This window comes from Harmonia axyridis, chromosome 6 (genome assembly GCF_914767665.1).
Source record: "Harmonia axyridis chromosome 6, icHarAxyr1.1, whole genome shotgun sequence".
NCBI lineage: Eukaryota > Metazoa > Arthropoda > Insecta > Coleoptera > Coccinellidae > Harmonia > Harmonia axyridis.
The window spans coordinates 16,305,909-16,331,002 of NC_059506.1; the positions used below are offsets into that span (position 1 = coordinate 16,305,909).

Sequence of the window (25,094 nt, forward strand, 5' to 3'; positions counted from 1 at the left end):
TCCAGTGAATATCTAAGAATTATTTCGAGTTAAATATTTTAAGAGCACACTGACATTGTTCATTCTCAAGTCATCCACTATCTGCTGGATATAGCCTTTCCAAACATAAGTATCTACATTACTGAAATAGTTTATTACCTCGTGGTAATTATTATTTCGATACACTCTAAGATCACACCAGTAGTCTTTACACATATAAAAATTATAATAAGAGATTCATTCTGTCATGTTGATTCATTAGTTTTCCTGTTTTCTTGGGGTAAAAGTTGTTGTACCTGAGTCTCCACACGCTTCCAGATATCAGCTAACTGAAAACGATTTATATTCTTTATTTTTATGTTATTTTCTATTTCTTCTTTATAGGCTGGAATACCTAATCTTAGTTTATTTAATGAAGAACTCTATATAAATCAAAAGAAAATTCATCCCACCCAAAATATTTCTCAAGCACTGAAATGAAAAATAGCATAAACAAACTTATTTTATAGACCGCCAACTAGAGGGATAATATGGGTTTGGGCTAATTTAGTATCTGCGTGCGGATACGAAGGCTCTATTTGGCAGATCGGTCGATATTTTGCTGTCACTTCTATCGTTAACGTTAACATTATACGCGAAAGAAAGTCTGTCATATTCATTTCGAGGAAAATATATCTCCTCAGGAACGAAACGGCTACATATAGATGCAGTACCAACTCTTTTTCTCAATAATGGATTAGCATCAGGTTTGTATTTCTGTTCAAATTAATGAGTCGATTCGAATAGTAGTATTTAGTAGTAGTATATGTTTTATTTGCTTTGTGAAAACAAACTCCTTGAACAATCCTTTCATGCATCAATATTTATTCAGGAAATATTTTTTCGAATAACCATTAATAATTAATAATATACATTATTATTAATAATTCATTGCAATTATGATCGTTAAATCATTTCTTATATCTATAATTCTTATAATTCGAGTAAAAAAAATCTTTCATCAAAATTCCATATTATTCAAATACACAGCCGTTAAATGTAGAATAAAAAATAATATTAATAATAAACCGAACCGAACTTAACTCGACATTCACAACCTAAGAACTAAGAATTGAACTCAATGAGGGCGTTTATGCACGTTTCCTAAAAACTAACACTAGCAGGCCAACTAACTGTTAACTAAGAACCAGCGTGACCAGATTGAAATATGGTGAATCTACTAAACTTGCCGCAGAAATCTACTAAAAATCTACCAACACCGTTCAGAAATCTACTAAAAATCTACTAACATATTTTTTGACAAAATTTCACAGATGACGCTGCATTATATTTTAACATTATTCAGAATACACCTCGGAATACACTTCATTTTAATGTCTCGTATGGTTAAATTTTACTTCATAAATGGGATAAACAGTACAGATGCGTACAGATACGAAAATAAAACAAGATTTCATTTCAAAATTTAAACGATAAGAAAAAAAGGAAAAAAAACGAACAAAAACATATAGGATCAAAATAGCAAATATAAACAAACAAATTTATATATTTAAATAAACAAAAGGATATAAATAGAAATAAAAACTGAAATCTTTGGGATAAAAATAACATTAAATAAAGAAATGAAATACTACAGTTGAACATAAAAAAATAATTGAAAAATCAGTATCAATTTGCAGTCAAATCATCGTCTTTAACATCCATATATAAATTCTCACTATCCATCGATTCGAGAATATTTTTTGTAGGTTGAAAACGACAACAATCGCCAATCTCTTTAAGTCCTTCTTTAGCATGTTATAATAATGCTATCTCATTTAGAAATCTGTTTCTATTTTTTGTTTTGATGCGGTTACTAGCCGAAAATATTCTCTTGCATTTGGCATTCGAAATCTGAAATATGCAGCCACCCAAATTTGTCGATGAAATTCCAGTTAAGACACATTTTTTGCACTAAATAGAATACCAAATGTGAGATAATGGTATATTTTCAATGGAAGTTAACTCACCATCTGTTTTTAATGAGACACCCTTTGGATATTCCATCATTCTTCATATTTTTTCTCAGCCGACAGCCACCAAAGAACTTTTATGATTTTATTATGTTTAAGTAGGTACGTCCTTCTAGAAATATGTAGAACGTAGGACCTCAATGAGAATGAACAATGAATTGATTCATAGGAACAGTCTAGACATCCAAATTTCCATATTCCCAACCATCTCGGTTATATTTTTTAAAAGTACCAAAATCTACTAAAATCTACCAAAGGATTTCTTCCTACTAAAAACTCCATGAAAATGCGAAAAATCTACTAAAAAAGTAGATTTCTACTAAATCTGGTCATACTGCTAAGAACTAAGGGCTCAGGTAAAATATAGAAGTGCGCGTGCGCCGCATAGAATTTCAATATTAACGAGTACCAGTTTCTATCATTTTATGTTCTTTATTCGTGTTTATCGATGAAAAGTATTAGGTGTATTTGAAAAAATTTAATTTAATTTTTTTCACAATAAATATCAATGTCGAACATCAAAGTATAGAACAAATAGAAAGTAGTTCGAGCACGTGCGCATCTCTTACCTAAGAACTAATAAGAGAGTGCATAAACGCCACTGAATTCTTAGGTTTACTTCTTAGTTCATAGTTCTTAGGTACGGTGCATAAATCCACCATAATTTACGAACGCTTTGTTGACAAAACTATACTTTGCAACTAGACTAAGATGTCTAAAAACATGGTGAATGCACTCGTCAATTTTTGAATGGAATGACATTCGACCAAATTGAAAATATTAGTTTTAGTTCGTGGCGGCGCCGCAATGTCATACTTGTCATTTCGATCTTTTTCCGTTGTTTTTGATTGGATACATTAATTAAAACCCGATACTGACCAATCAAAAGCGATGTGTAACCGAGTATGATCGTGCAAAGTCGTGAAACAAAACACGAAACGTTTACTGGAATGAATTCAAATATTTGAAATAGAGAGAGAGTTTATTGGTATTTCAATTGCCAGAATTGCTTCCATAGATCATAACTATAATGAAAGATATACATATATAGGTCCATAATGGCACAAAACTCATAAATAATAAATAACAAGAATATTAATTTGTTGATAGCGCCACCTACAGTTGACATAACGAAGCTTATCTAATATTCTCAAAACTGGCAAAACAAAAGCTAATCAGTTGATACACCTGAATTTTAGACATCTTAGACTAGACATAATTGCCCAAATGTCAAGGTTCCATAAGCTTAATAAAAGCACCATAAATTAGATGTCTAGAAATGCTAGTGCACCCACACACTCTTGAAAAATTTCATTAAAATTAAAGAAAAATTCAACAATAAAATTGGTTTAAGTAATAATCCGTTTCAAGTTGATCGATGTTCAGCATCTCGGAGTCGAATTCTACTTTGGAGTTTTATGTCATATTTTATATACCTAGGCCTTTTTTGTGGAATTTTTTCTGTCAAAATTATTGTGGTAACCGGGATTCACATTTTATTGAATATTTCGTCAGAAAAAATTTTTTTTTTCGATTCAGGAAATACGTAGTATTATAAGACTGTTTGCGGTTTGGACCAAAAATGTACAGGGTTTTTATAAGAAGATCGTGAACTTGTACAACTCAAATTCATCAAAACTCAAGATTTCCAAATTAGATATATTTTCATTACTTCAGTCGATTCTACGTCCAAAAATAGTGGAGGTTACTTAAGCAAACCCCATACCTAAAATGAATATTTTAAGAATTATCGAGGAAGAACGTTAAATGAGGAAAAACCGCATTTTATAACTGTCCGGAGTAGTCTCTGACTTCCGAAAAACACAGAAAGAAAATGAAATTCAATGTTTGGATAACTAAATTGGACATTTCGAGAGTTATAGTCAAGTTCTTCCTCGATAACTCTTAAATCATTCATTTTAGGTATAGATAGGGTTTGCTTAAGTTCTCACATTATTTCGGGACTGAAATAATAAAAAAATATAGGTTTTAATTCGAAAATCTTGATTTATGATACATTTGAGTTGTCCAAGTTCATGATCTTCTTATAAAAACTCTGTATGTTTTTAGTCCAAATCGCAACCTTCTTATAATACTACGTATTTGCAGAATCAAAAAGAAAAAAACTTTTTCGACATTTTTCTGCCGAAAAATTTAAAAAAATTTGAGTCCTCATTGCCACCACTTTTTTCATAAATTGTCGTAAAAGAAGCTATCTAATGATGCAATAATATACTGAGAGTGCCATTTGAAATTTGAAAAAAACCCCATTATGCAAATTTTCAGCTCAAAATTATGATTAGTTTTCCATAAATGTCTAATAGGCCATCCAGGTGAATCATCCTATATATAAAGATTGTAATAGTTCTCATGAAAACTATGTGGTCAGCAATGCTTTTTTTATTTCATTTAAAAATGCAACACAAGTTTGTATTATGGCTCAAAAAATAAATGATAACACCAATAGATTCTACTGAAAAAAGTGTCTATATGATATTTTTGTTCCATGTTAATAGCACCAATAATGAAGAAGTTATGATAACTTTTCATTTCACGTCATTTTCCAATTTTCTTTTATAGTTTGAAAACAATTTAGTTTATGAGGTTGCCGTTTTACGAAATTCATTTTCTCAAAAATCGAGCCCGAAAATGTACCATTCATTTTTATCTAGCTCAAAAGGATACAAAGATCCTCTCACTAGACAACGATTTTAGTAGTCAGTAATGCTTCATTGATACTTAGAACTCCATCTGTTCAATCAAGGTAAATCTATAATCAGTAAATCTACCTCAATAGGGTTTAACTTATTCGAATCGATTATTTTGTACAGGGTCAGTAAAAGAATGAACAAAAGATCCTAACTTCATGTCAGTGCTTTTCTAGAGTTCCATTTCAAAAAGGTCTATCTGCATAATGGATGCAAAATCTGTATTACCTCTGTGTGCGATCTGACGCTCAAAGCCACTAAACTGTGTAGAATTGCAGACAGTGTTTCCACGTATACAAAGACCAGCTGTGTTTCCATATGTAAGCAGTATAAACTGAATTCCGATCTCAGTTCCACATTCGTAATAATATTTTCTTGTGCAAGCATTTTCTCTTCCAGTTTTTCTACACTTTCAGTCTGTAAAAAAGAAAACAAACATTAAGTTTTGTTAATTTCATTGTTGTAAAGCCTGTTGTGTAATTTTGTATATCTAAAAAAGAAGTTTGGAACAGTATGGAAGATTCTGCTAGCGCTTCATGCACATAACTTATTTTCAAAATAATCAATGAAATAAATGGTTAGAACTAAAAATACCAATATGTGTCTGGTTCAATTGGTCAAATTCTTGCAAGGTTCCACAATTTCCACTAGTTTCATGGCAAGAATTGTTATTTTGTCGAAAAACACCTTCATTTTAAGAAGAGCACAAAATTTCATAAATCCTATATTTGAGTAGAGTGAAATTTTTCTTCTCAAAAAATTAAATTGTAGGTACTTTTCAGATTGTCAAATGCCCAACAAAGAGCGTAATAGGGTTCTATTTTCAATTGTACTATCACAAGAGCGTACACAATATTCGATTACACACCGATTCACGAGACGTAGTTCGCGAAACATCACGAGAACGCAGCTCGAGTGAAGAGGAACGTATAATCGAAATATATTGTCTATGCTCGGTTTGGTATTCGTTAAGATTATATAACGAATAATTTCAATAACCTTAAGCAAAGCACTGCATCTTGATAATACAGTGACATCTCACTGAACTTGACTTTTCTTTGGCGAACGTCCAAGAAATGGAAATTATCCTAATATGGCAGGAGGCGAAACACCAAAACGATTATACCACATCGTCAAAGGAACATCCACGATATTTTTTCTTTTCCACGAAAACTTGGTTTTTTTGGCAAAAACATGAAGACAAACCGATTGATAAAATCACGAGTTCATTAGCACAAGTGATTTATCAATATTCGGTTTGTTTGAATGTTTTTTGCCTCAAATCAACAAGTTTGAGAAAGGAAAATAAAAAATTATCTGATAAAATTTGAAGAACGAGTTGTATTTGGGAAGATATTTTTTTTTCAACAATTTAAAAGTTCAATAGGTCTCTTGGGTGATGGCACTGAATCGGTTTGTGTTTATTTTTCAATAATCCACTTTAAGCTGTCAATAAATGCTTTCCTGTCAAGTGCGTGTCACCCCGAGTCTCGGCGCACTAGGGCGTCGAGCCCTTGCTTATGAGTGGGACGCGCCAAAACGTAATTGTAAACGTGAGCAAACCAGCGTTCTACAACTGCCTCGCGAAGTAACGGTCTTCCCATAGAGTAAGTATATACATACTTCTTCTATGGGTCTTCCTTCTCTCTCACACCTGTCAGGGCTCGACGCCCCGCAAATGCGGGGGGTGTGTCAGGGGAAAGTAATGCGAGGGCTCGACGCCCTGTTTACTGGAACAGTACATGAGTACAAGACAAGTACGCACTGGTACGCTTCGGATCTCTACCGAGGAGCTCCTAACGGTGGCTGGAAAGCACTTAATAATGACGAATTCAAAGTAAAATTTTGACGTTTCAATGTAAAGAAGGTATAATCGATGAGGAAGTAGTAATAACAATATAATCCCGAATGATTGGTTGGAATAATGCATTGCTATTAATTGAAACCACCAAAATATCAGATTTTTACCGGTGAAAAAATAATGAAATATAAAATTTAGTTGTGTTTGAAATGTCATTAGTATTATTAGTTAAGTTGATTTCATATATCTTTTTAACTTGTAATGTGAATGCGGCAAGTCACAATTGTGCTGTGGTCCTCAAAAAGATCGCTTCATCATTTCGTCACGATGACAGTTTGTATTCTGTGGCGAAGGCCGTCGCTTAAACACGATAACTGTGGATGGTAGAAGAGCCCTTCATAACGATAACCTTTGAACAGATCAACCTAGAAACTTGATATTTTCAGATTAGATTCAGATCTCGAATACGGCGATTTAGTTCGTTAGTGGGCAAAATAAGATCAGGGGTAACTTAAATGCCAGTTCAAATGATATTTTCAAAAGTACGAATTCGATCGGAATGAAATTTCGCATTTAGATGTAACATAACAATGTCAAGCCTGAAGCAGAATTTTATGTTTACAAAACAAAAAAAACATTCAAGAATATCGGAAAAATAATACTTAATATTTCAGTGGTAACAGATCCACTGAGTTGAGATTTTGCGAGCAACTGAAGAAGATCAGTTTCAAGCTTGATGCAAAATTACTCGTGGCGCAGTATAGAAACAGGTTTCTATACAGGGTGGCCACTTTTTCAATGGGATTGTATTGGTAACTTTTAAACCATAAGAGTTAAAAGGTCGGTCAAATGAAGAAAAAGTTGCATGCATAGAAGCATTATCAATCAGTTCAAACAAATCGAAATTATCAGGGCCGGTTATTGAGATATCATAAGAAAAGTAAATTCTGTCATTTTTTTCCCACTTTATTTCAAATATTATGAAAAAATGGTACAGGAATTTTTTATTCGACAGTAAATTGTTCTCAATTTGACGTAATCATATTTCGTATCCAACATTTCGTGCTCTCTGGGCCACCCTCAACCTCATTTTTTTCAATACGGACCTGTATATTTTATGACACTTTCCGAAATAACTTTTAACGCTGAATTCAACGATATATCATACAATGTCATCCAAAGTTGATTTTCAGGTGATTTTGACCCTTATCCAATTTTCTTTGGGTCGGATCTGTAGTGAATGCAATTTATCAAAAACTGCTGTTAATAAAATAGTCAAGAGACGCGAATACAATGATTTTAAATTTGAATACCAAGCCTTGCAAAACTTTTATCGTAATGATATCAAAATAAAGTTCAATTCTGTAATTTGTTTCAACGGAACAAATAAGAAGTATGGGTTCCAGAACCGTTAAGTGCATTTTACAAAATGGTGGACACGAACACTTACTTCATTCATTTTCATTTACTTTCGAATAATCATTTGATTTTTCTTTCATTAAATGATAATTCGTTTAATTATTATGAATTGAAATATGTAAATAATTATTACTTGTTTCCTGATTTAATTCTGATATGTTCCATTTAGTTCAAGATGAGTAAGTTGATTTTCTCATCGAAATGTATTGCATGTTGTTAATTAAACTAAAGGTACCTGAATGTAATACAGATCCGAACCAAAGAAATTTGAATAAGGGTCAAAATCACCTGAAAATCAACTTTGAATGACATTGTATGATATATCGTTGAATTCAGCGTTAAAGTTATTTCGAAAAGTGTCATAAAATATACAGGTCCGTATTGAAGAAAATGAGGTTGAGGGTGGCCCATAGAGCACGAAACGTTGGATACGAAATCTGATTACGTCAAATTGAGAAAAATTTACTGTCGAATAAAAAATTCCTGTAACATTTTTTGATAATATTCGAAATAAAGTGGGAAAAAAAGAAAAATTAATGACAGAATTTACTTTTCTTATGATATCTCAATAACCGGCCCTGATAATTTCTATTTGTTTGAACTGCTTGATAATGCTTCTATGCATGCAAATTTTTCTCCATTTGACCGACCTTCTAACTCTTATGGTTTAAAAGTTACCAATACAATCCCATTGAAAAAGTGGCCACCCTGTATATGGTGCTTGTGGATCGCATCTTCAGAAACATAGAAAATTCTAACAAAACATAGAACAAAAATTATATCTCAGTGACAACAGATCCGACCACGTTGCAATTTTACACGTGATTGTACAATTACTGCGTTCAGCAAATACACACCCGTGCAAGAGGAGCATGCGTGTTTTGCAGGACGATGACGGAGTTGAAAGAATATATAGTCCATTCAGGAATTATTGACATCGAAGTAGGCCTTGAACGTCCAGTCGCGGCTTTATTTCAGGTTACAAAAATATCACTAAAAATTGCTATGGTTTCATCATTATCACAGAAATAACAGTTATTTTCATATCCCAAATTTTCGTAATTATGAAGGGCGGCATTCAACATCATGATTTCATATATGGGGAATTGAGGTTCTTCAACTTGAAAATATAGTAGAATGCTATCACATTTCAAGTAAATCCAATGAAGAGATATCAATTCATTTGAGAATCGCCCCTGAAAGATCATTAAAATATGCATATTCCTTTTCACCAAAGGCTCTTCAATAATTAATGCATTCTTGATGGATATAACCAACCTGCTTGCAAAATTCTAATCATATATGGATTATTTTAACTGTGGTAGCTGAATGGGTGAAGAAAATGGCAAAAACTGGTTGATAAATTTGAATAGTGAAGTGAATGGAAGAGCCATATCATATTGAGACAGAAATAAAATCAGAAGAATCCATTTAGTATATGAAGAATTTTAACATTGCAGTTGTACTGTAACTTTCAAAATTGGAACCAATTTATCAGCCGATGTGCAGAATATAATTCTCCATTCATATATTTATATAATCCTTATGATAACCACAGGCAAAACATTCAGGTTTTTTCTTTCTAGAGTCCTTTGTTGAATAAGACTGCCATTTTGAAATAACCAAGTTTCATCCAGATAAATGAATTTCACTTTTTGTTGCAAAGATTCTCTGTATTTACCATAAAATCGTACTCTACTTATTATATTTTCTGTTTATCAATAAGAATTTTCCTTTTATCAACTGTTTTGAACTTGTAACCATTCGATTTTATGTAATGTTGTCTTTGTTTGATTAAAATCAAGATGCTTTTTAGTCAAGTGCTATCCAGACTGATATATTCGTTGCGTTTAATTTAGGTAACAATCAAATCATTCAATGATCCTTTGAGTTTGAAGATGAAATCCTATAGCACAGTTTTTCTTCCACCAATAATCCAGGCTGTAATGACTTGCCTTCTTCTTTTTCCTAACAAAACTTGGAGAAATACTCAAATTAACTACTCAATGTGTGTTCAACATTGATACAACTTTTTAGTTTCACAATTTCTTGGATCACAACCAATAACACAATCAAAAACAAACTGAACTAATCTAACCTTCTGTGAATGATATTTCCTATACCAACCCGAAATCTTCAATTCAAAATAATACTGAATGAGTCATTACCAACTTAATTTCGATTTTCCACAGCCGCCTGGGATGTCAATAATTCCTGAACGTTTTTTCCATATGTGCTTGTATATTTGATGATAAAAGGTAATATAATAAAAGCTTGTATAAAATTTGTAGTACTTTTTCACACCGCCAGAGTGTTTACTTTTGGTATGTAAGGCTAAATGTCCTCCTTTGATAGGAAAAGTATGGCACTTTCATCCTCAATAACGATTACTATTTCCTCAGTATATTTGTCAAAAAATATTTGTGTTATTTTTTTTTAAGACAGCAGATATAAAATTTTGAAAAATTCATAAATGTTCATTTGTAAGTGTTTTTATATATCAAAAATTTCCAATTCCCTAAAGTTCAATTACACTTGTAGCTACATTATATCAAATATAAATTTAATTATCTATAACATTATTTTTATATTGAAATTTCTGAAACTCTGGAACAGAAAATAAAAAATATTTTTTTTCAGGTAGGACTCAATGAAATTCCCTTATTTCTGAAGGAAATTTTAGATCAATGATATGAAAATCTACCCCAGACAGTTCCTTAATGTGATTCATTTAGCTATTTCAATACTATTCTCATCCGAGTACCCTAATATTTCTCTTAAAAAAAATTTAAAACGCGTTAGTTCCATAACCAATTCGTATTTTTTGCCATTAATTATTCCATCCTTCACAACATCTCTCTCTTTTTGATAGTCCGCCAAACGTTGCAAGTAGAAGCCACGTGAGGGTCATGTTACTCTAGACATGTCTGTCTATGGATAATATCGACAGTTGTGGACCCAACTTGTTGAGCGTATATAATTCTTTCAATTATAGAAAACAATTACTAAAAATCAGAATAATTTATAAATTTTATAAGTTGATTTTCTGGCTTTGAAGCTACAAGCTCCCAAAACATCGCGATCAGGTCCAGTTCAGTCCTCTTCACAAAGACACCTTTAGTAGTATAAGATGTGTGAGACAACGTGCCAAAAAAACAACAAGTCCATAATTCTTCATACAAGAAACCATGAGTAATTTGTGAGTATTTTTGAAGGATATCATGTGGAGATCATGAAATTGCAAGAATTTTTTTAACCTTTTTTCTACAAGTGTTATTTAAAACCAGTCTCGGAATAAAAAAATACAGAGAAGAAGGCATAATATTTGAGATTGTTACACTTCATGCAGAACATCTACAATCTAATTATAATCAATAAATATCATGCTGAATCATACATAATTGATACCACTCACATCAGCACCTCTTATAGCCCCTTGAATCTTTCTTTTCTTCAGGGACAGCATCTTAGAGAGAGCTGCTTGATGATCATTCACTAAACCTTTCTCTAATCTCTCACAAAGGTCCTTATGAGAAACCAAAACGTCTAGTAGAAGACCAAATCTTTCTGATACTGTTATTTGCTCAACACTTGCATGCTGCTGAGACTTATTGGCCACTGCATGCAATTCTCTATTTGCCAACACAACACAAAAAATATAGGTAGGTAATTAAATAACTAATAAAAATAAGCAATACACTACACCAGTAAAGTTAATAACTGTTCTAAGAAGAAATAAAATCGAGAATATCAAAACCAAAGAATAATTATTGTATAAGCAAATTTTAAGCTTCATTTTAAATTTGAAATCATAATGCAATCTTGTTATTAGGTTTTGCGGGCATTTCTGCAGTCGTTGTTTACTGATTGCTGTGAAATCCTTAGTCAACACACTCTAGTTGAGCGCACACAGTTACATCCAAAAAAATTGCTTTAATAATAGCCCAATTTTATATTGGACAAACATATTATTTCATAATTATTAACTTTGTATTGAGCTTTCAATTTGATTATAACTTCTGAACAAAAGAATATAAGAACTTGATGTGTTTATATGTCTATAACCAAAACTCCTTCTTGTGAATTGAAGGACATTCCTACTGCATTCAACTATAAAATTCATCTGACAAAGGGACAACAATTCCGACCAAACTTCTTCATTTTATTCAAAATTTAAATACCATTCAACATGTACAAAAGATATTTTGGAAGTTCTGAAATTTTTTAATGTGATTCTATAGAATGATCAGGATCCTCCAATTCTACAAAAAACATTCAGTTTGATTCATATTAATAACTTGATTTATATCTTCATGTAGTGTGAAAAAGGGTTCTGTCGATCGATTTTTTTTATTAACATTTTTGGCATCCAAGAGTACTTCCAACATTAACAATTTGTATATGGAGAATTATATCCGTTCATTATTCTATGTCACACATGGCATGGTGTGACACAATAAGAAACATCTTTCTCCAAATCCATATTAAAAACTTCAAATGGCAAAAATTGGAATATTATTGGAATGAAAATACAACGACCATATAATATATATATAAGATTCTAAAACTGTTCGATCCACTATGGACTTACTGCGATATCACATCAAATCCCTTCTGCATTGTAGGCCAATTCTTCACATATGCTTTATCAATGTGCAATAAATTTAAAGTTTTCATGAGAACAGCTAAATCTTCTGAATCTTTTCCATAACTGTTTTTTCTTTCTATAGCCCCTTCAGCAAGAAACTTCAATTGAGCAACTGCTTGGATCAACGTTTTAATTTGTTCTCTACTTGTTATTTCAGTGTTATCCGATGGAAGAAAACTCTGGAAAATTCAAATACTTCATTTTTTCACAATACTACCTCAAAATATTGAATTCCCATAAAAAATTGTTGTCAACTTCAAGACTGAATAATGATTAAAAGTGAAATAAATCAAGTCTTACAAAATTTCAACCCATTGGACACTCAAACTAAAATTTCAGAAGAAGATTACCCCAAAGTTCTGAGGTACTTCTTTGAGTACTGTTTGAAGTAAACATACTGAGAATAATCTTGAAAATAGTTCTTCTTGAATTAGTCAGGTGATAATTCATCATCTTATATTTCAGAAACTTGAATATTACTATTGCATACAGTCTCAATACTATATTTTGATACGGTGAATATCCAATGTGACAGAAAGACAAGAAATCACATAAGTTGAAAATTGAATAATGCGGTCATTTGAACAATTTTCTTCGGGGTTGTCCATTAATCACGTGAGGCTTGAAAGGGGGGGGAGGGGTTTGATAAAAATCACGAAAATAACACAAGGGGGAGGGGGGGTGTAGTAAGATATCTCTTATATTTATTTTTTCGTCAAACGCGCGATTTTTAAACAAATATTAAGCGGCACGGCGTGGCGTGTAGTGACCTTGACTCGCCGTTGCCAGGCAAATTAGTCAGGAAATTCTCTGCGTTGTGCGCGAAATTGATGACACCGAGTGGCTTGATGAAACCGATGTTGATTTTCAACAAAGCACAGTGCCAACAACTGACCTGCAAGATGCTTATCCAGTTGTTAGTGTTGAAGAATGTCTTGCTAATCCGTGGTCCGAGGACAATATACATTAAATAAATTCATGTACTAGTACAATACATGTTTTTCCTATGATTACACTCTTCGTTTATTATTATTGTTATGGCAATCAAAAAAAACTTGCAACCTGGTGTAGACATTTTTATATATATATATAATCTGTATCCCATTTGATACCTTTCGGTGTATGGGTGACATTTTTATTATGGTCCTTAATTTCAGAATAAAATAAGATTATAGTTTACACCTGTATTTAAATTAAGATAATATTCAGAAAATTTTAAGATTCGTTGTAGGTACTAAAAATACACGTGATGTTGAGAAGGGGGAGGGGGGGTGGTCTTAAACCTCACTACGTATCACCAATGGGGGAGGATGGGTTAGAAAATGCTAAAAAAAGATCACGTGATTAATGGACAACCCCTTTTCAATTTCACTATGGCGAAGGGAAGTATGAGTAGCCATGCTTGAAATGCTCAAGCCAAAAGTGCAGAATAAAAAACCATTTGAAACTTGCCTTTGCTGAAGCAGCAATATCAGAGGTCATAAATTCATCTGGTGCTCTTCTGAAAATTTCCTTGATCCTATTCAGGAAATCTGCACTTTGATCAGTTAGAAAAAATGAAATCAGAGCATCATGACAGATAGTTGGATGCCTACATATCAACGTTATCCATCTTTGTAGTGCTCTTCTTCGGACTTCAAGAAATTGAGAATCTGAAACTATCCTCTTTGGTGGTAGCCTGGGAATCATTCTAAAAATATGATGACTCCTTAATCTTTCTTATAATATTTGAAGAATACTTCAAGATTGGATTGAAACTTACCTATAAGGAAACCTGTTGACTATTAGTTCATTCAAACTGACAAAATCATTATATCTCCTGGTAACTTTAGAATTGAACCTTCTTGAAGATACAATATATTCAGAATGCTTCAAAAACAGACCTTTCTTCTCTGGTACTAGTTCTACAGTTAAAGTATCCAACTGAATTATGTCTGTATATGAAAGTCCCAAGATAGAAGGATTTGATTTTAGATGTATTTGACATTTTAAGTTTTTCACTGATTGCAAATCTGGTATGGAAGGAGTTGGATATTCTGAAGAGATAATAATAAAGTCATTGGATAAATAATATGTGAATCATAACATATCTAGTTTGAATAACAAAGTAAATCACCTTTACCAGAAAAGTTTTCAAACAACTTTTCCGATAGTAGTTTGCCTTGTTGGGCCCAAGCAACTAGTGCTAGAGTTCTATATAAACTTATTCGAGAAATTAATCCTTGAGGTGGACCAGCAATATCCCAAATTAGTTTTAATTGGCTGCTTTGTAGATTACAATGTTTCAACAGACACTCATATACATCTCTGTGTATTGGATCACCATTATTGGAGCATACATCAAATGTTTCCCTATAGAGTGATGGAATGGATCCTAAAACAAATTTTCAAAGTTATAAATAAAAATTTAACCTACATAACAAAGCAGATAAACAATTATTAACTATCAAAAAAACTTGAATTTGTAGAGACAAAAAATTAAATATTCATAACTTAATGGATTAAAAGATCTTTCCCAGCATAATATGCTAAATAAATGATTAAGCAGTATTTTCATTGGATATACATATATATATATATACACCCAAATATCTCAAATAACATCTTCCTCACCTTCAGTGAAGCTTGAAGTCATTTTTTTAAGTTATAATATTCATAAAGCTTATTCGCTACTATTAAATCCTCTAGGGTATCAACTTCTAGACTATCTCTTGCAGGAACTTCAACGACAGAACAACTGAAAAAAAAAATGTTACTGAAAATTATACACGAGAATAAAAAAAAACTGTCTGTACGGTCAAATCGATATGTTTATACTCTTAATAATTAGTGGAAACTCACCAACTTCCTCCTACAACTTCTTATCTCACTGAAAATAACATTATAACCTGCATTTAACTGTCAACTTGTTTAATGCTTTGTTGGCAGGTTAATATGAACTACGATAAAATTGAAAAGATGAAACTACTGCATAGTGTTTTTATTGGATTCAGTCCTAACTTGATGGAAATTCATATTAATTTGATAAAAATAAAAACTTTTAATTTCCACATATTTTTATTGTCGAATTAATAAAAATCTGTGAAAAAAAGTGTTTATTTCTATCAAATTACTCTATAGAGCGTTTCCTAATTACAGTACCGTATCTAGGGCGTGGCGAAGGTGGCATTTGCCACGGGCGCAAGGTCTGCAGGAGCGCCCAAAAATATCAAGAGAAAAAATATTGGAGCACCAGACATAATAATTCGAAAGAACACAACTCGGTTTTCATGTATACGCCTCGCAACGAGCAATGCCGAGGAATCTGGAAACCAAGGACAGAGATCTTTCTTTTTTCTTGGGGGGGTTTTCGAAAAAAAAATTCTTTTTACAACAACGTTTACTCATATCTGTAATGTGAGAAAAAGAGGTTTGATAACGAAGTTGGAACTTAATTACTCAAATTATTTTTTTATTATTACCGATTCGATTGTTCTCACCTTATACTGGGTTTTCCTAAAACGGAGTTACGAAAGATAATATTCCTTGGATATTTAAAAAAAAAAGTTCCATAAACATAAGCCCGCAAACGCTTTGTTTTCGAGATACAGGGTGTTTCTTGTATATTCATACTTTTAAGTGATGCTTATATTTATTATTATTGTGGGTCATAATGTACATATTGGGATTAATAAACCTTATTATTATTATTAGTTTATCGGATCTTTATTAATCTTCGCTACAGAATTTGTTGATAAGTACCATAAGTTATAATTAATTTATTCATCACAGCTTACTAACTGGATTTTTATAATAGTTTGGATTTTCCTAAGGATTACCAGAGAGCTGTTTGAATTCGTTTTTCGAAATCGATAGCAGATACGACAAAACTACAACAAACCAAAAAGTGTTGTACTAGACCAGAGTTTCTTTTCACATTTTTCTATAGAACCAGTGCTTCACCAGAAAATAGTTCTGGTGGAAAGAAGCAGGTACCCTTTCGGAAAAAATATCACCCTGTAGATTTGCATACAAAATAAGCATATCACGAAATGAAAACTTCAAATCGGAAGATTTATGCCAATTCAACACCGGTATCTCAAAACCAAAGCGTTTGCAGATTCATGTTATACGACATTTTCTCAAAATGATCTGAGAAATCTGCCATTTTCATTTGTACACATTAGGAACACCGTTTAGATATAATCAATTCAAAACTGATATCTGCACAATTAAATTGCAATTCGAATGAATCATAATAAATTGTATAATACGGCCCAGACAATTTTCCGATTGAAATTTTGTGATGAGAATGAAACAAAAAACCGAAAACAACGAATTTGCGTACTAAGCATAAAATAATCCCAAAATATGTTTGAACGCTTCGATTGATTTCAATGGAAATTTGGTCATAGGCGCAACTTTTCACGGCGAATCTCGAGAACGACTCATCGAAAAAACACAAGATAGGTACATAACGTAACATTCATCGGAATTTTAGAAAAAACTGTTGAAATTTTTCTCGGATGTAAAAAAAAAAATAGTTAACAGAAGTTTTATTGATCACCCTTATTTTTTTTCAGAAAACTACCCCCTAAAACATTTTATTCAGGGTGATTCACCGCGATGGACAATGTCTAATAAGACATTTATGGAAAACTAATCATAATTATGTGCTGAAAATTTGCATATTGGTGTTTGAGGCAATGATTCTAGGGAGAAATCCCAATATGCACATTTTCAGCAAAAATTATGATCAGTTTTCCATAAACATCTAACTGGGCATTTCCGTGAATCACCTTGTATATAATATCATCAGAAAAGACCGAGCACTGGACGAGTTATCAGTTACAACTAATGTCATTTAATAGTGATTACATCGAGTAAGTTTACATTGTGAGATAACCTTGTGATTTATTGTGTCGAGTCCAGATCAACGGATCGCTGATTCCACAATGGCGGACAGGATTGACGAGTTCTTGCAACTATATAAATATATCCATTTGCGGAGAAAGTTCACTAGAAAAAGAACTCGCATGAATACGGAAAACGACGAAATGAGTAGGTGGCAGGAGAAATTCAGTAAGGAGGCAAGAAACCTAAAAAGGAGTGTAAGAAAATCAGAAAAGGAGCATTAGAAGTCGATACTGGTAGGAATCGAGGAAGATATTTGGGGAGACGGTTACAGTATCGTCACAGGGCAGATTATGAGAGGAAGGGCAAAACATGAGATCTCGGTGAAAAAAGGAAACACATTCTGAAGGACTTATTCCCAACCTGTATAGAACTTTACGAAAAATCAGAACAGGTAATTCCGGAACCACAACAATTCACAAAGAAAGAACTAGATATCTCCATAGCCAGGATGAAAAAAGGAAAAGCCCCTGGACCGGACAGTTTCAACTTGGAGGCCCTAAAGATGGCATGCAAGAAAATACCGGAGACCATTTTGGGCATGATGAATGATCTTCTGAGAAGATAGGAATCCCAGAGCCTGGAAAGAAGCAAAAGTGGTTCTTTTACCTAAGGAGGGAAAATATCCCAACATATGTTACGCCAATTTTCAAAAAGGGAGATAAGCGTTGTTCTGACAACTATCGCCCCATCAGCCTGGTCCCGGTCATAGCGAAGATTTGTGAGAGGGTTATATTGGAAGAAGTTCTACAATTTTCTCTTGGACACGGCATAATTCCTGATTGTCAACACAGTTTCCCCCCAGGGCGCTCGGTCATCACAAACCTCCTCCAATGTGTCAACTCCTGGTCGATGTCCCTTGATAAGGGCGACCCGGTTGATGTCATTTACCTTGACTTCTCTCGAGCCTTCGACCGTGTGCCACATAGACGTCTCTTGTCCAAACTCGATCATATCGGAATTCGGGGCCGCCTCCTCTCGTGGATCGAGGCTTTTCTTTCGAATCGCGTCTTCCAGGTTCGTGTAGGCGATTCTGTCTCTTCACCGAGAGCTGTCATTAGTGGAGTACCGCAGGGCTCAGTGTTGGGTCCAGTTCTTTTTCTACTCTACGTTTCTGACTTGCCACATCATGTCATCTCCCACTTCTCACAGTTCGCCGATGACACCAAGATGTTTGGTCCCTCCAGTAGCGCCTCCACTATTCAAGATGACCTCGACTCCATTTCGCGGTGGTGTGAGGAATGGCAACTGCCGCTCAACGGTGGGAAGTGCGTCGTCCTCCACATGGGTCCTCATAATCCACGCCAGAGGTACTATCTCAATGGAGTTGTCATCCCTGTTTCCAACAGCCATTGTGATTTGGGTGTTATAGTGACAGATAACCTGAGTTGGTCCGATCACATCCTCCATGCTGTCAACAAAGCCAAAAGATCCTTATTCCTGATTCAAAAAGCATTTGACAGGTGTGATCCCCTTACGTGCGCTGCTGTATACCGAACTTACGTACGGCCTATTTTAGAGTTCGCCGGACCTGTTTGGAGTCCGACGTTGTGCCGCGATTTGTCATTGCTGGAGGGTCTCCAGCGTCGTGCAACGCGCCTCCCTTACGGAATCTCGCGCCCGTCATACAGTGAAAGACTCTCCATAATGAACCTACCAACTTTCATGGACCGGAGGACTCGTGGTGACCTCATCACTACTTTTCGAGCTCTGAATGATCTGTTTGGTGTCAGTTTGAGCAACCTATTCACGTTGAACAGAGATAGCCGTCTGAGAGGCCATGCTTTCAAGCTACGAAAAGAAAACTTTAAGACTGTACAAAGGCAAAACTTTTTGACAAACCGGATATTCGGTGTTTGGAACGCGTTACCTCCTGCTGTGGTGGAGTCAGAGTCGGTGAACTCGTTCAAAAACAATTATGACAGTTGGCATTCAAGTGAAAGGAACCTTTTCGTGTAATTTTTTTTTCTCTTCTTCTCTCCAGATCATCTGTATCATATTTCGCTCTTCAAGCACTTTTACCTTGTTCTCTTCTTTAAAAAAAAAAAAATTATTTTTCTGTGAGTTTATAGGCATTGCCTAAACTTTAATCTATGTTTAATAATAATAATAATAATAATATCTTCCAGCTACAGACCTATATGTCTGGTGAACACCATGGAGAAACTGTTCGAAAGGATGATTGTGAAGAGATTGGATTTGGAATTGGAGGAAGAAATGGGGATAGCATGGAAAGGGAGGTCGCTTTCCTATCATGGATAATGTTTAGCTTCAGAGGCACTGAGAATTTTTCATGGTCTAATGAACACTTAGATGCAGATTGGGGAATAAAATTTATGCTTTTGGTGTGATCTATAGACAGCCCAGATCTAATCTTTCTAATTCCATAAGCTTGATGCAGGTCTTGTTGTCTCAGATTTTTCCTAGTGTTGATCATATTGTTTGCATGGGCGATTTAAATCAGAATTTTGAGGATTTTGCAAATTGAGCGATTTTGTCATTTCATGGGTAGTTTTGATTCAAGACCTTGCTTCATAAGGCTACTAGCCCTAGGTCAAATTTTTCTTGCGGGGGGGGTTTGTGTGAGTTCAAGTTTTTTGATGGGACCATTACGTACCTTTTCTACTTGAAAAGAATATTGAGTGTTAGGTGGTTCCATTTCGGGGGGAGTCATGGCCCCCTTCACCCCTCCTTCCAAGGACCGGGCTTGGATAATAGAATAAGTAATTCATCATCAACTATAATCGATCAAATATTTGTTTCAAGTCCTATCAATTTAATATATTGAGGCACACTAGATTCAGAATATATTTCGGATAACAGATTGACATTCTGTAATATACTTGTCAATAAACTATTGAAAAAAGAGAAATATGTTATTTTCAGGGATTTTAATTTTTTTTTTCAGAAGATAATTTCAAACGGAATCTCAGGCATGTTGATTGGCACCCTCTTTTCTCAAGTGATTCTGTCGATTACAAAGTCAGTTTTTTGAAAACCCAGACTGAAGTATGATCACTTAGGTGATCACTTTGTTCAACTGACATGCTTTAGTGAGGAGAGTGCGGGTGCAGGGCCGGCGCGAGCATTTTGGCGACTGAAGCAAAGAATTTTTTGGCGCCCCTGCAGAAAAAGTATCAATCAACAACCCCTCCCCCCAACAAAAAAGATCACCTGCCCCGATGATAATTCGCCATCGTTTCTTTCTAAATGGGATTACATATGTTCCGCTAAAAACATTTAGCATTTATTAGAAACCAGTTTCGAATGCAGAATCGTTGGAATTTTTCATATGTTGAATGTGTAAACAACTTCCACGTAAGTGTTGTTTTTCGTCTTTGTGAAATACATTCCATCCCTCATTTAATTCGGGTAATAGGCAATGCTATTATATTGGTTGGATTGCCATGTGTTATTTATTGAACAAGCGGCTTAGTAAAGACGGTTTGGAGATTTTTATTGCAGGGAATGTTGATAAACGCAGCAAAGCGGACCAACCTCATGTTGTTTTTAAAATTTAAAACTATATGTTTTCAGAAATATGAAAAGGCGGCCACAAACTGGGATAAATTGCCGCCCTTTGAAAAGAGGCGCCTGAAACCGTCGCTTCACTATTTCACTCCTAACGCCGGCCCTGTGCGGGTGACTAAGAAGAAAGCAACCTGGTTGACTGACGTCGTCAAAATTTTGATATCTAAGATAGAGAAGGCGCTTAGACGGTACAAAGTCACTAGGTTGATGGAGGATTTTGAAGTTTACCTACAACAAACTTAGAAGCTTCACATTAGGTGCAATTAGAAGGGAGAAAAATGCGTATTTGAATTTTATATCTGGACCAGATACTGACTCAAGAACCTTGTGGAGGCGGCTTAGATGTTCGAATATTGCACCTAAGAATATTAATACTATACCGTCCGACTTGTTGGTTGGTATTAAAAAAAATAATAAAAGTTTTTTGTCGGTGGCGATAAACTTAATAAGGACTGTTCTGCACTAACATATTTTTATAAAAACGCTGTTTTCTGTGACGATAGTTTTCGAATCGCTAGTTCTGAGGAAACTTTAAATATTATTTCTCTATTTCAGTATCGTAATGAGTTTATCGTAATGAGTTCATTACAGTTCTAAAAACAGTGCTGTAATGAACTCATTACAGCATCGTTTTCAGTTATATTTTTCGTTTTGTGGTTGTCCCTACTGACTTCCAATTCTATCAAATTTCAACAAACGTCAGTAATTGTCAATATAATATTATTTGGATACCTATAATGAAATGATTTGCAACATTATTTGCACTTTCTCTCAATTCTTGTGGTGTTAAATCGATTTCGTCAGACATAATTCACGAATTTAATGCGAAATTGTAAATTATTTCCAAATTCGAAACGTACGATCCATATTCAAATTTCGTAATCTGTCAATTTTTGTAACAGTCTCACCAACTGCCAAGATACAATACAAAAGTTACTAGCTGTAACAGTGCTGTAATGAACTCATTACAGCATCGTTTTCAGATATATTTTTCGTTTTGTGGTTGTCTATGCTGACTTCCAATCCTATCAAATTTCAACAAACGTCAATAATTGTCAATATAATATAATTTGGGGATATAGAGAAATGATTTGCTACATATTCGCAAATTCTCATAATTCAGGTAGTGTTCAATCGATTTCGTCAGACATAATTCACGAATTTAATGTATAATTGTAAATTATGTCTAAATTCGAAACATACGATTCATATTCAAATTCCGTAATCTGTCAATTTTCGTAACAGTCACACCAACTGCCAAGATACAATACAAAAGTCACTAGGATATATAATCTGAATTTCTCATTGAATTCCGACAATATTTCGCAAAACTTGACTGAAATAGAGAAAATATCGTCTAATACTCGTTGCAGAAGGCAATTCCAACACTCATGCGTTCCAAAACTCGCTCCTTCGTCGCTCGTTTTCGAATTTCGCATTCGTGTTGGAATAGGAGCCCATTCTGCAACTTGTTTTAGAATATACTATTGTAACTCTAGATCAAATGCAGTGGGTGATGGTGGAATTTCTAGAGTTATGATTCAGTATTGTTCACCAGATTTGTTGCCCCCAATTACAAACATTATCAATAGCTGCTTGGAACTTGGTTCATATCTTGCCTCTTGGAAAATAGCAGTCGTTTGTCCACACCCTAAAGTAACCTCTACATATGAACTCTGATTAATAAATACTTTACCGTTTCTATCTAAAATATTAGAGAAATGGGTTTATCAACAGCTTCATCTGTTCTGCTCGTTGAATGATTTCACCATTGCATCAGTCCGGATTCAGAGCAAATCACATATACTAGACGTCTAGCGTGACTGGGACAATGGTATGGTTACTGCACAGGTTCTTATAGACTTTACAAAAGCCTTCGACTCAATCAATCATGAGCTGCTTCTTACCAAGCTGGAGTAGGTATTATAAATTTTCTGGCATTTTTTCCAAACATCTCTGTGTAATACTCAATATACGAGGGTGGAGGGAGGTAGATCATCGTGTGTACATATCTCGAAGGGTTAAACTCATGTTTCTTATCTATACTGCTGATTTGTGTGAGACTGTTTAATGTTGTCGGTTTCATGCATAGGTTTCAAACCGGATGAGGCTGCAGTGACATTTTCTCAGATAAATGAAAACCTATGTTCCTTGGCATTGATGGCGAGGGATCATAATCTACACTTGAATCCTTATAAGTCTAATTTTTTGATGATTGGAAGCACTAACTCTAGCTCCAAGCTTGGTGCGTTCTCAACAAGATTTTTAAGCCATTGAAAACATTTAAAAATCTTGGGTTGTATGTTGATTCTCAATTGAAATTCTCATATCATGTCTCTGGCTACATCAAGAGAGCATATTTGTCCCTCAGACTCATTTATAATAGTCGTTATTTTCTTCATGAACGTATGAGAATGATGCTCTGTAATTAACTCGTCTTATCATTCTTTCATTTCTGGATTTTTTTTTATAGCTCCTTCCTTGATTCGTTCGATTCAGGGCGAATATAGACAGAATCGTTGTTGCCGGTTGGTGCTTAATTTGGGGAGGACTGTTTCAACCTCTGGCTACATAAATTCTATGGGTTGGATCAACACTCGGATCAACATGAGGAATCGTCGTAGACTTCATTTATCATGTTTCATTCATAAAATCATTCAGCTGAGACAACCCCCTTATCTGCATCAAAAAATCCTATATAGATGAAATATGCACAGTATCAATGTCCGCAGTTCGTCAGGTATCAGTATCCCACGATACATAACATCTAAATTCAAGAGTTCCTTCTCATATCGGGCCCCATTTATCTACAATAGGGTTTATCTACAATTCTACAATAATATCGATCATAATATAAACGCAACATCATTGAATGGTTTTAAGTAAAAAATTAAAAAATCACTTCTATTCAGCCAGGGATTTACAGTTTCAAAAATGCTAGAATATAATTGTTTAATTTTCTTTTCTTCCTGTTAATCATGAATGTTGATTTTTTCTTTAAGATTGAGGAATATATTGTTATATTGTGGGTTAGAGTGTTTCGCCCAATAAAAACGAATATTATTATATATTCATGAATAAATTGCAAAACCTTCAAAGTTTTGAACCCAATTGCGAATTAGGATTCCTTAGGCGGGGGGATGTATTGGTATTGTTACCTACAATCCACACACATAGTGGCTTACCCAAGGGGAGGGAATAAGGGGGTTATATCCCCCCAGAAGGAATAAACTGTCACAATGCTAATTTAATTGTGTGAAAATTCAATCAACAAATTCATCAACCAGCGGTTATATCAAACGACTTGATCTGACCCCACTTTCATCGGCATAATCATTATTTACTTAAGGGCTATAAATGCCAAATTGATGATAAAAATTAACAATCAGGTAAAAATTAATAAGATTCTGAAATAAAAGCTCCGAACAACTCAAATTGAAAATCAATCTAAACAAGTCTCTGTAAATTCGAAGGAAACGGTAACGAATAATCAATTTTTTTCTTTATCCCCCCCAAGGCTTATGTCTGGGTACGCCACTACGCACACATGAATTTGCAATAACTATGATTAATCAGATGAATCCCTTCAAACAGAAATACTTCTCATCTTACAATTCCAACCTACTTCTCATTCTGAAGTATCCCATTTTGAATTAAATTCTTCTTCGCGATATAAAACATTCCATTTTCTATAAATTCTCCATTCCAGTCTTGACGACGAGGCCTCAATGCTGGATTAAAATTTAGAGGAATCACTCTTCCTTTCCGTAAAGTCCATCTCAATTTGAACGATCTGAAATTGAAATAGGTATTTTCTTTAATATCTTTAACTTGCTATCATCAGCACTAAATATATATTTAGCATTCTTTTTATATATGAGAAATATAAAACAGTGGAATTGATAATAATAAAGTTATTTATCTTATTTATTTATAAAGGATGAAAAGTTGGGGCAAAGCCTATAAAACTCAAAAAAATTAACACATACATTCTAGTCATTCTACGCAAAAAATATATGAAAATGAGAACAAAAAATACAGAGTGAATCAAAGTGAGAAGAAAAAAAAATCCACTATAACGAGTGACTCAGCCGTACGCGATC

The 25,094-nt window shown here is 34.0% G+C and overlaps 1 protein-coding gene across 2 annotated transcripts; it reads right to left on the reverse strand.

Annotated features, from left to right (window-relative positions):
* On the reverse strand, nt 1-24,755 carry LOC123682302 (sorting nexin-8-like). 2 transcript variants are annotated; one of them, XM_045620858.1, is made up of 9 exons: nt 24,617-24,755; nt 15,181-15,304; nt 14,684-14,941; nt 14,330-14,603; nt 14,020-14,257; nt 12,511-12,746; nt 11,335-11,551; nt 4,928-5,116; nt 1-308 (listed from the first exon to the last, which is right to left on the reverse strand). In XM_045620858.1, the coding sequence occupies exons 2-9, from the start codon at nt 15,200-15,202 to the stop codon at nt 225-227; spliced, it is 1,518 nt and encodes a 505-aa protein (XP_045476814.1). In that variant the 5' UTR covers nt 15,203-15,304; nt 24,617-24,755; the 3' UTR covers nt 1-224. The 2 variants fall into 2 exon arrangements, with proteins under 2 accessions (XP_045476814.1, XP_045476813.1); XM_045620857.1 differs by lacking the exon at nt 24,617-24,755 and adding an exon at nt 15,409-15,554.
* Between the last annotated feature and the right edge of the window lie 339 nt (nt 24,756-25,094).

Excerpts from the sequence above, each read along its gene's own strand:
- LOC123682302 (XM_045620858.1), bottom strand. The coding sequence starts at position 15,202 with ATGACTTCAAGCTTCACTGAAG. Across the intron at positions 12,747-14,019 it reads ATATTGCTGCTTCAGCAAAG|AGTTTTCTTCCATCGGATAA; the intron begins GCAAGTTTCAAA and ends TGAATTTTCCAG. Across the intron at positions 11,552-12,510 it reads GGATTTGATGTGATATCGCA|AGAATTGCATGCAGTGGCCA; the intron begins GTAAGTCCATAG and ends GTTGGCAAATAG.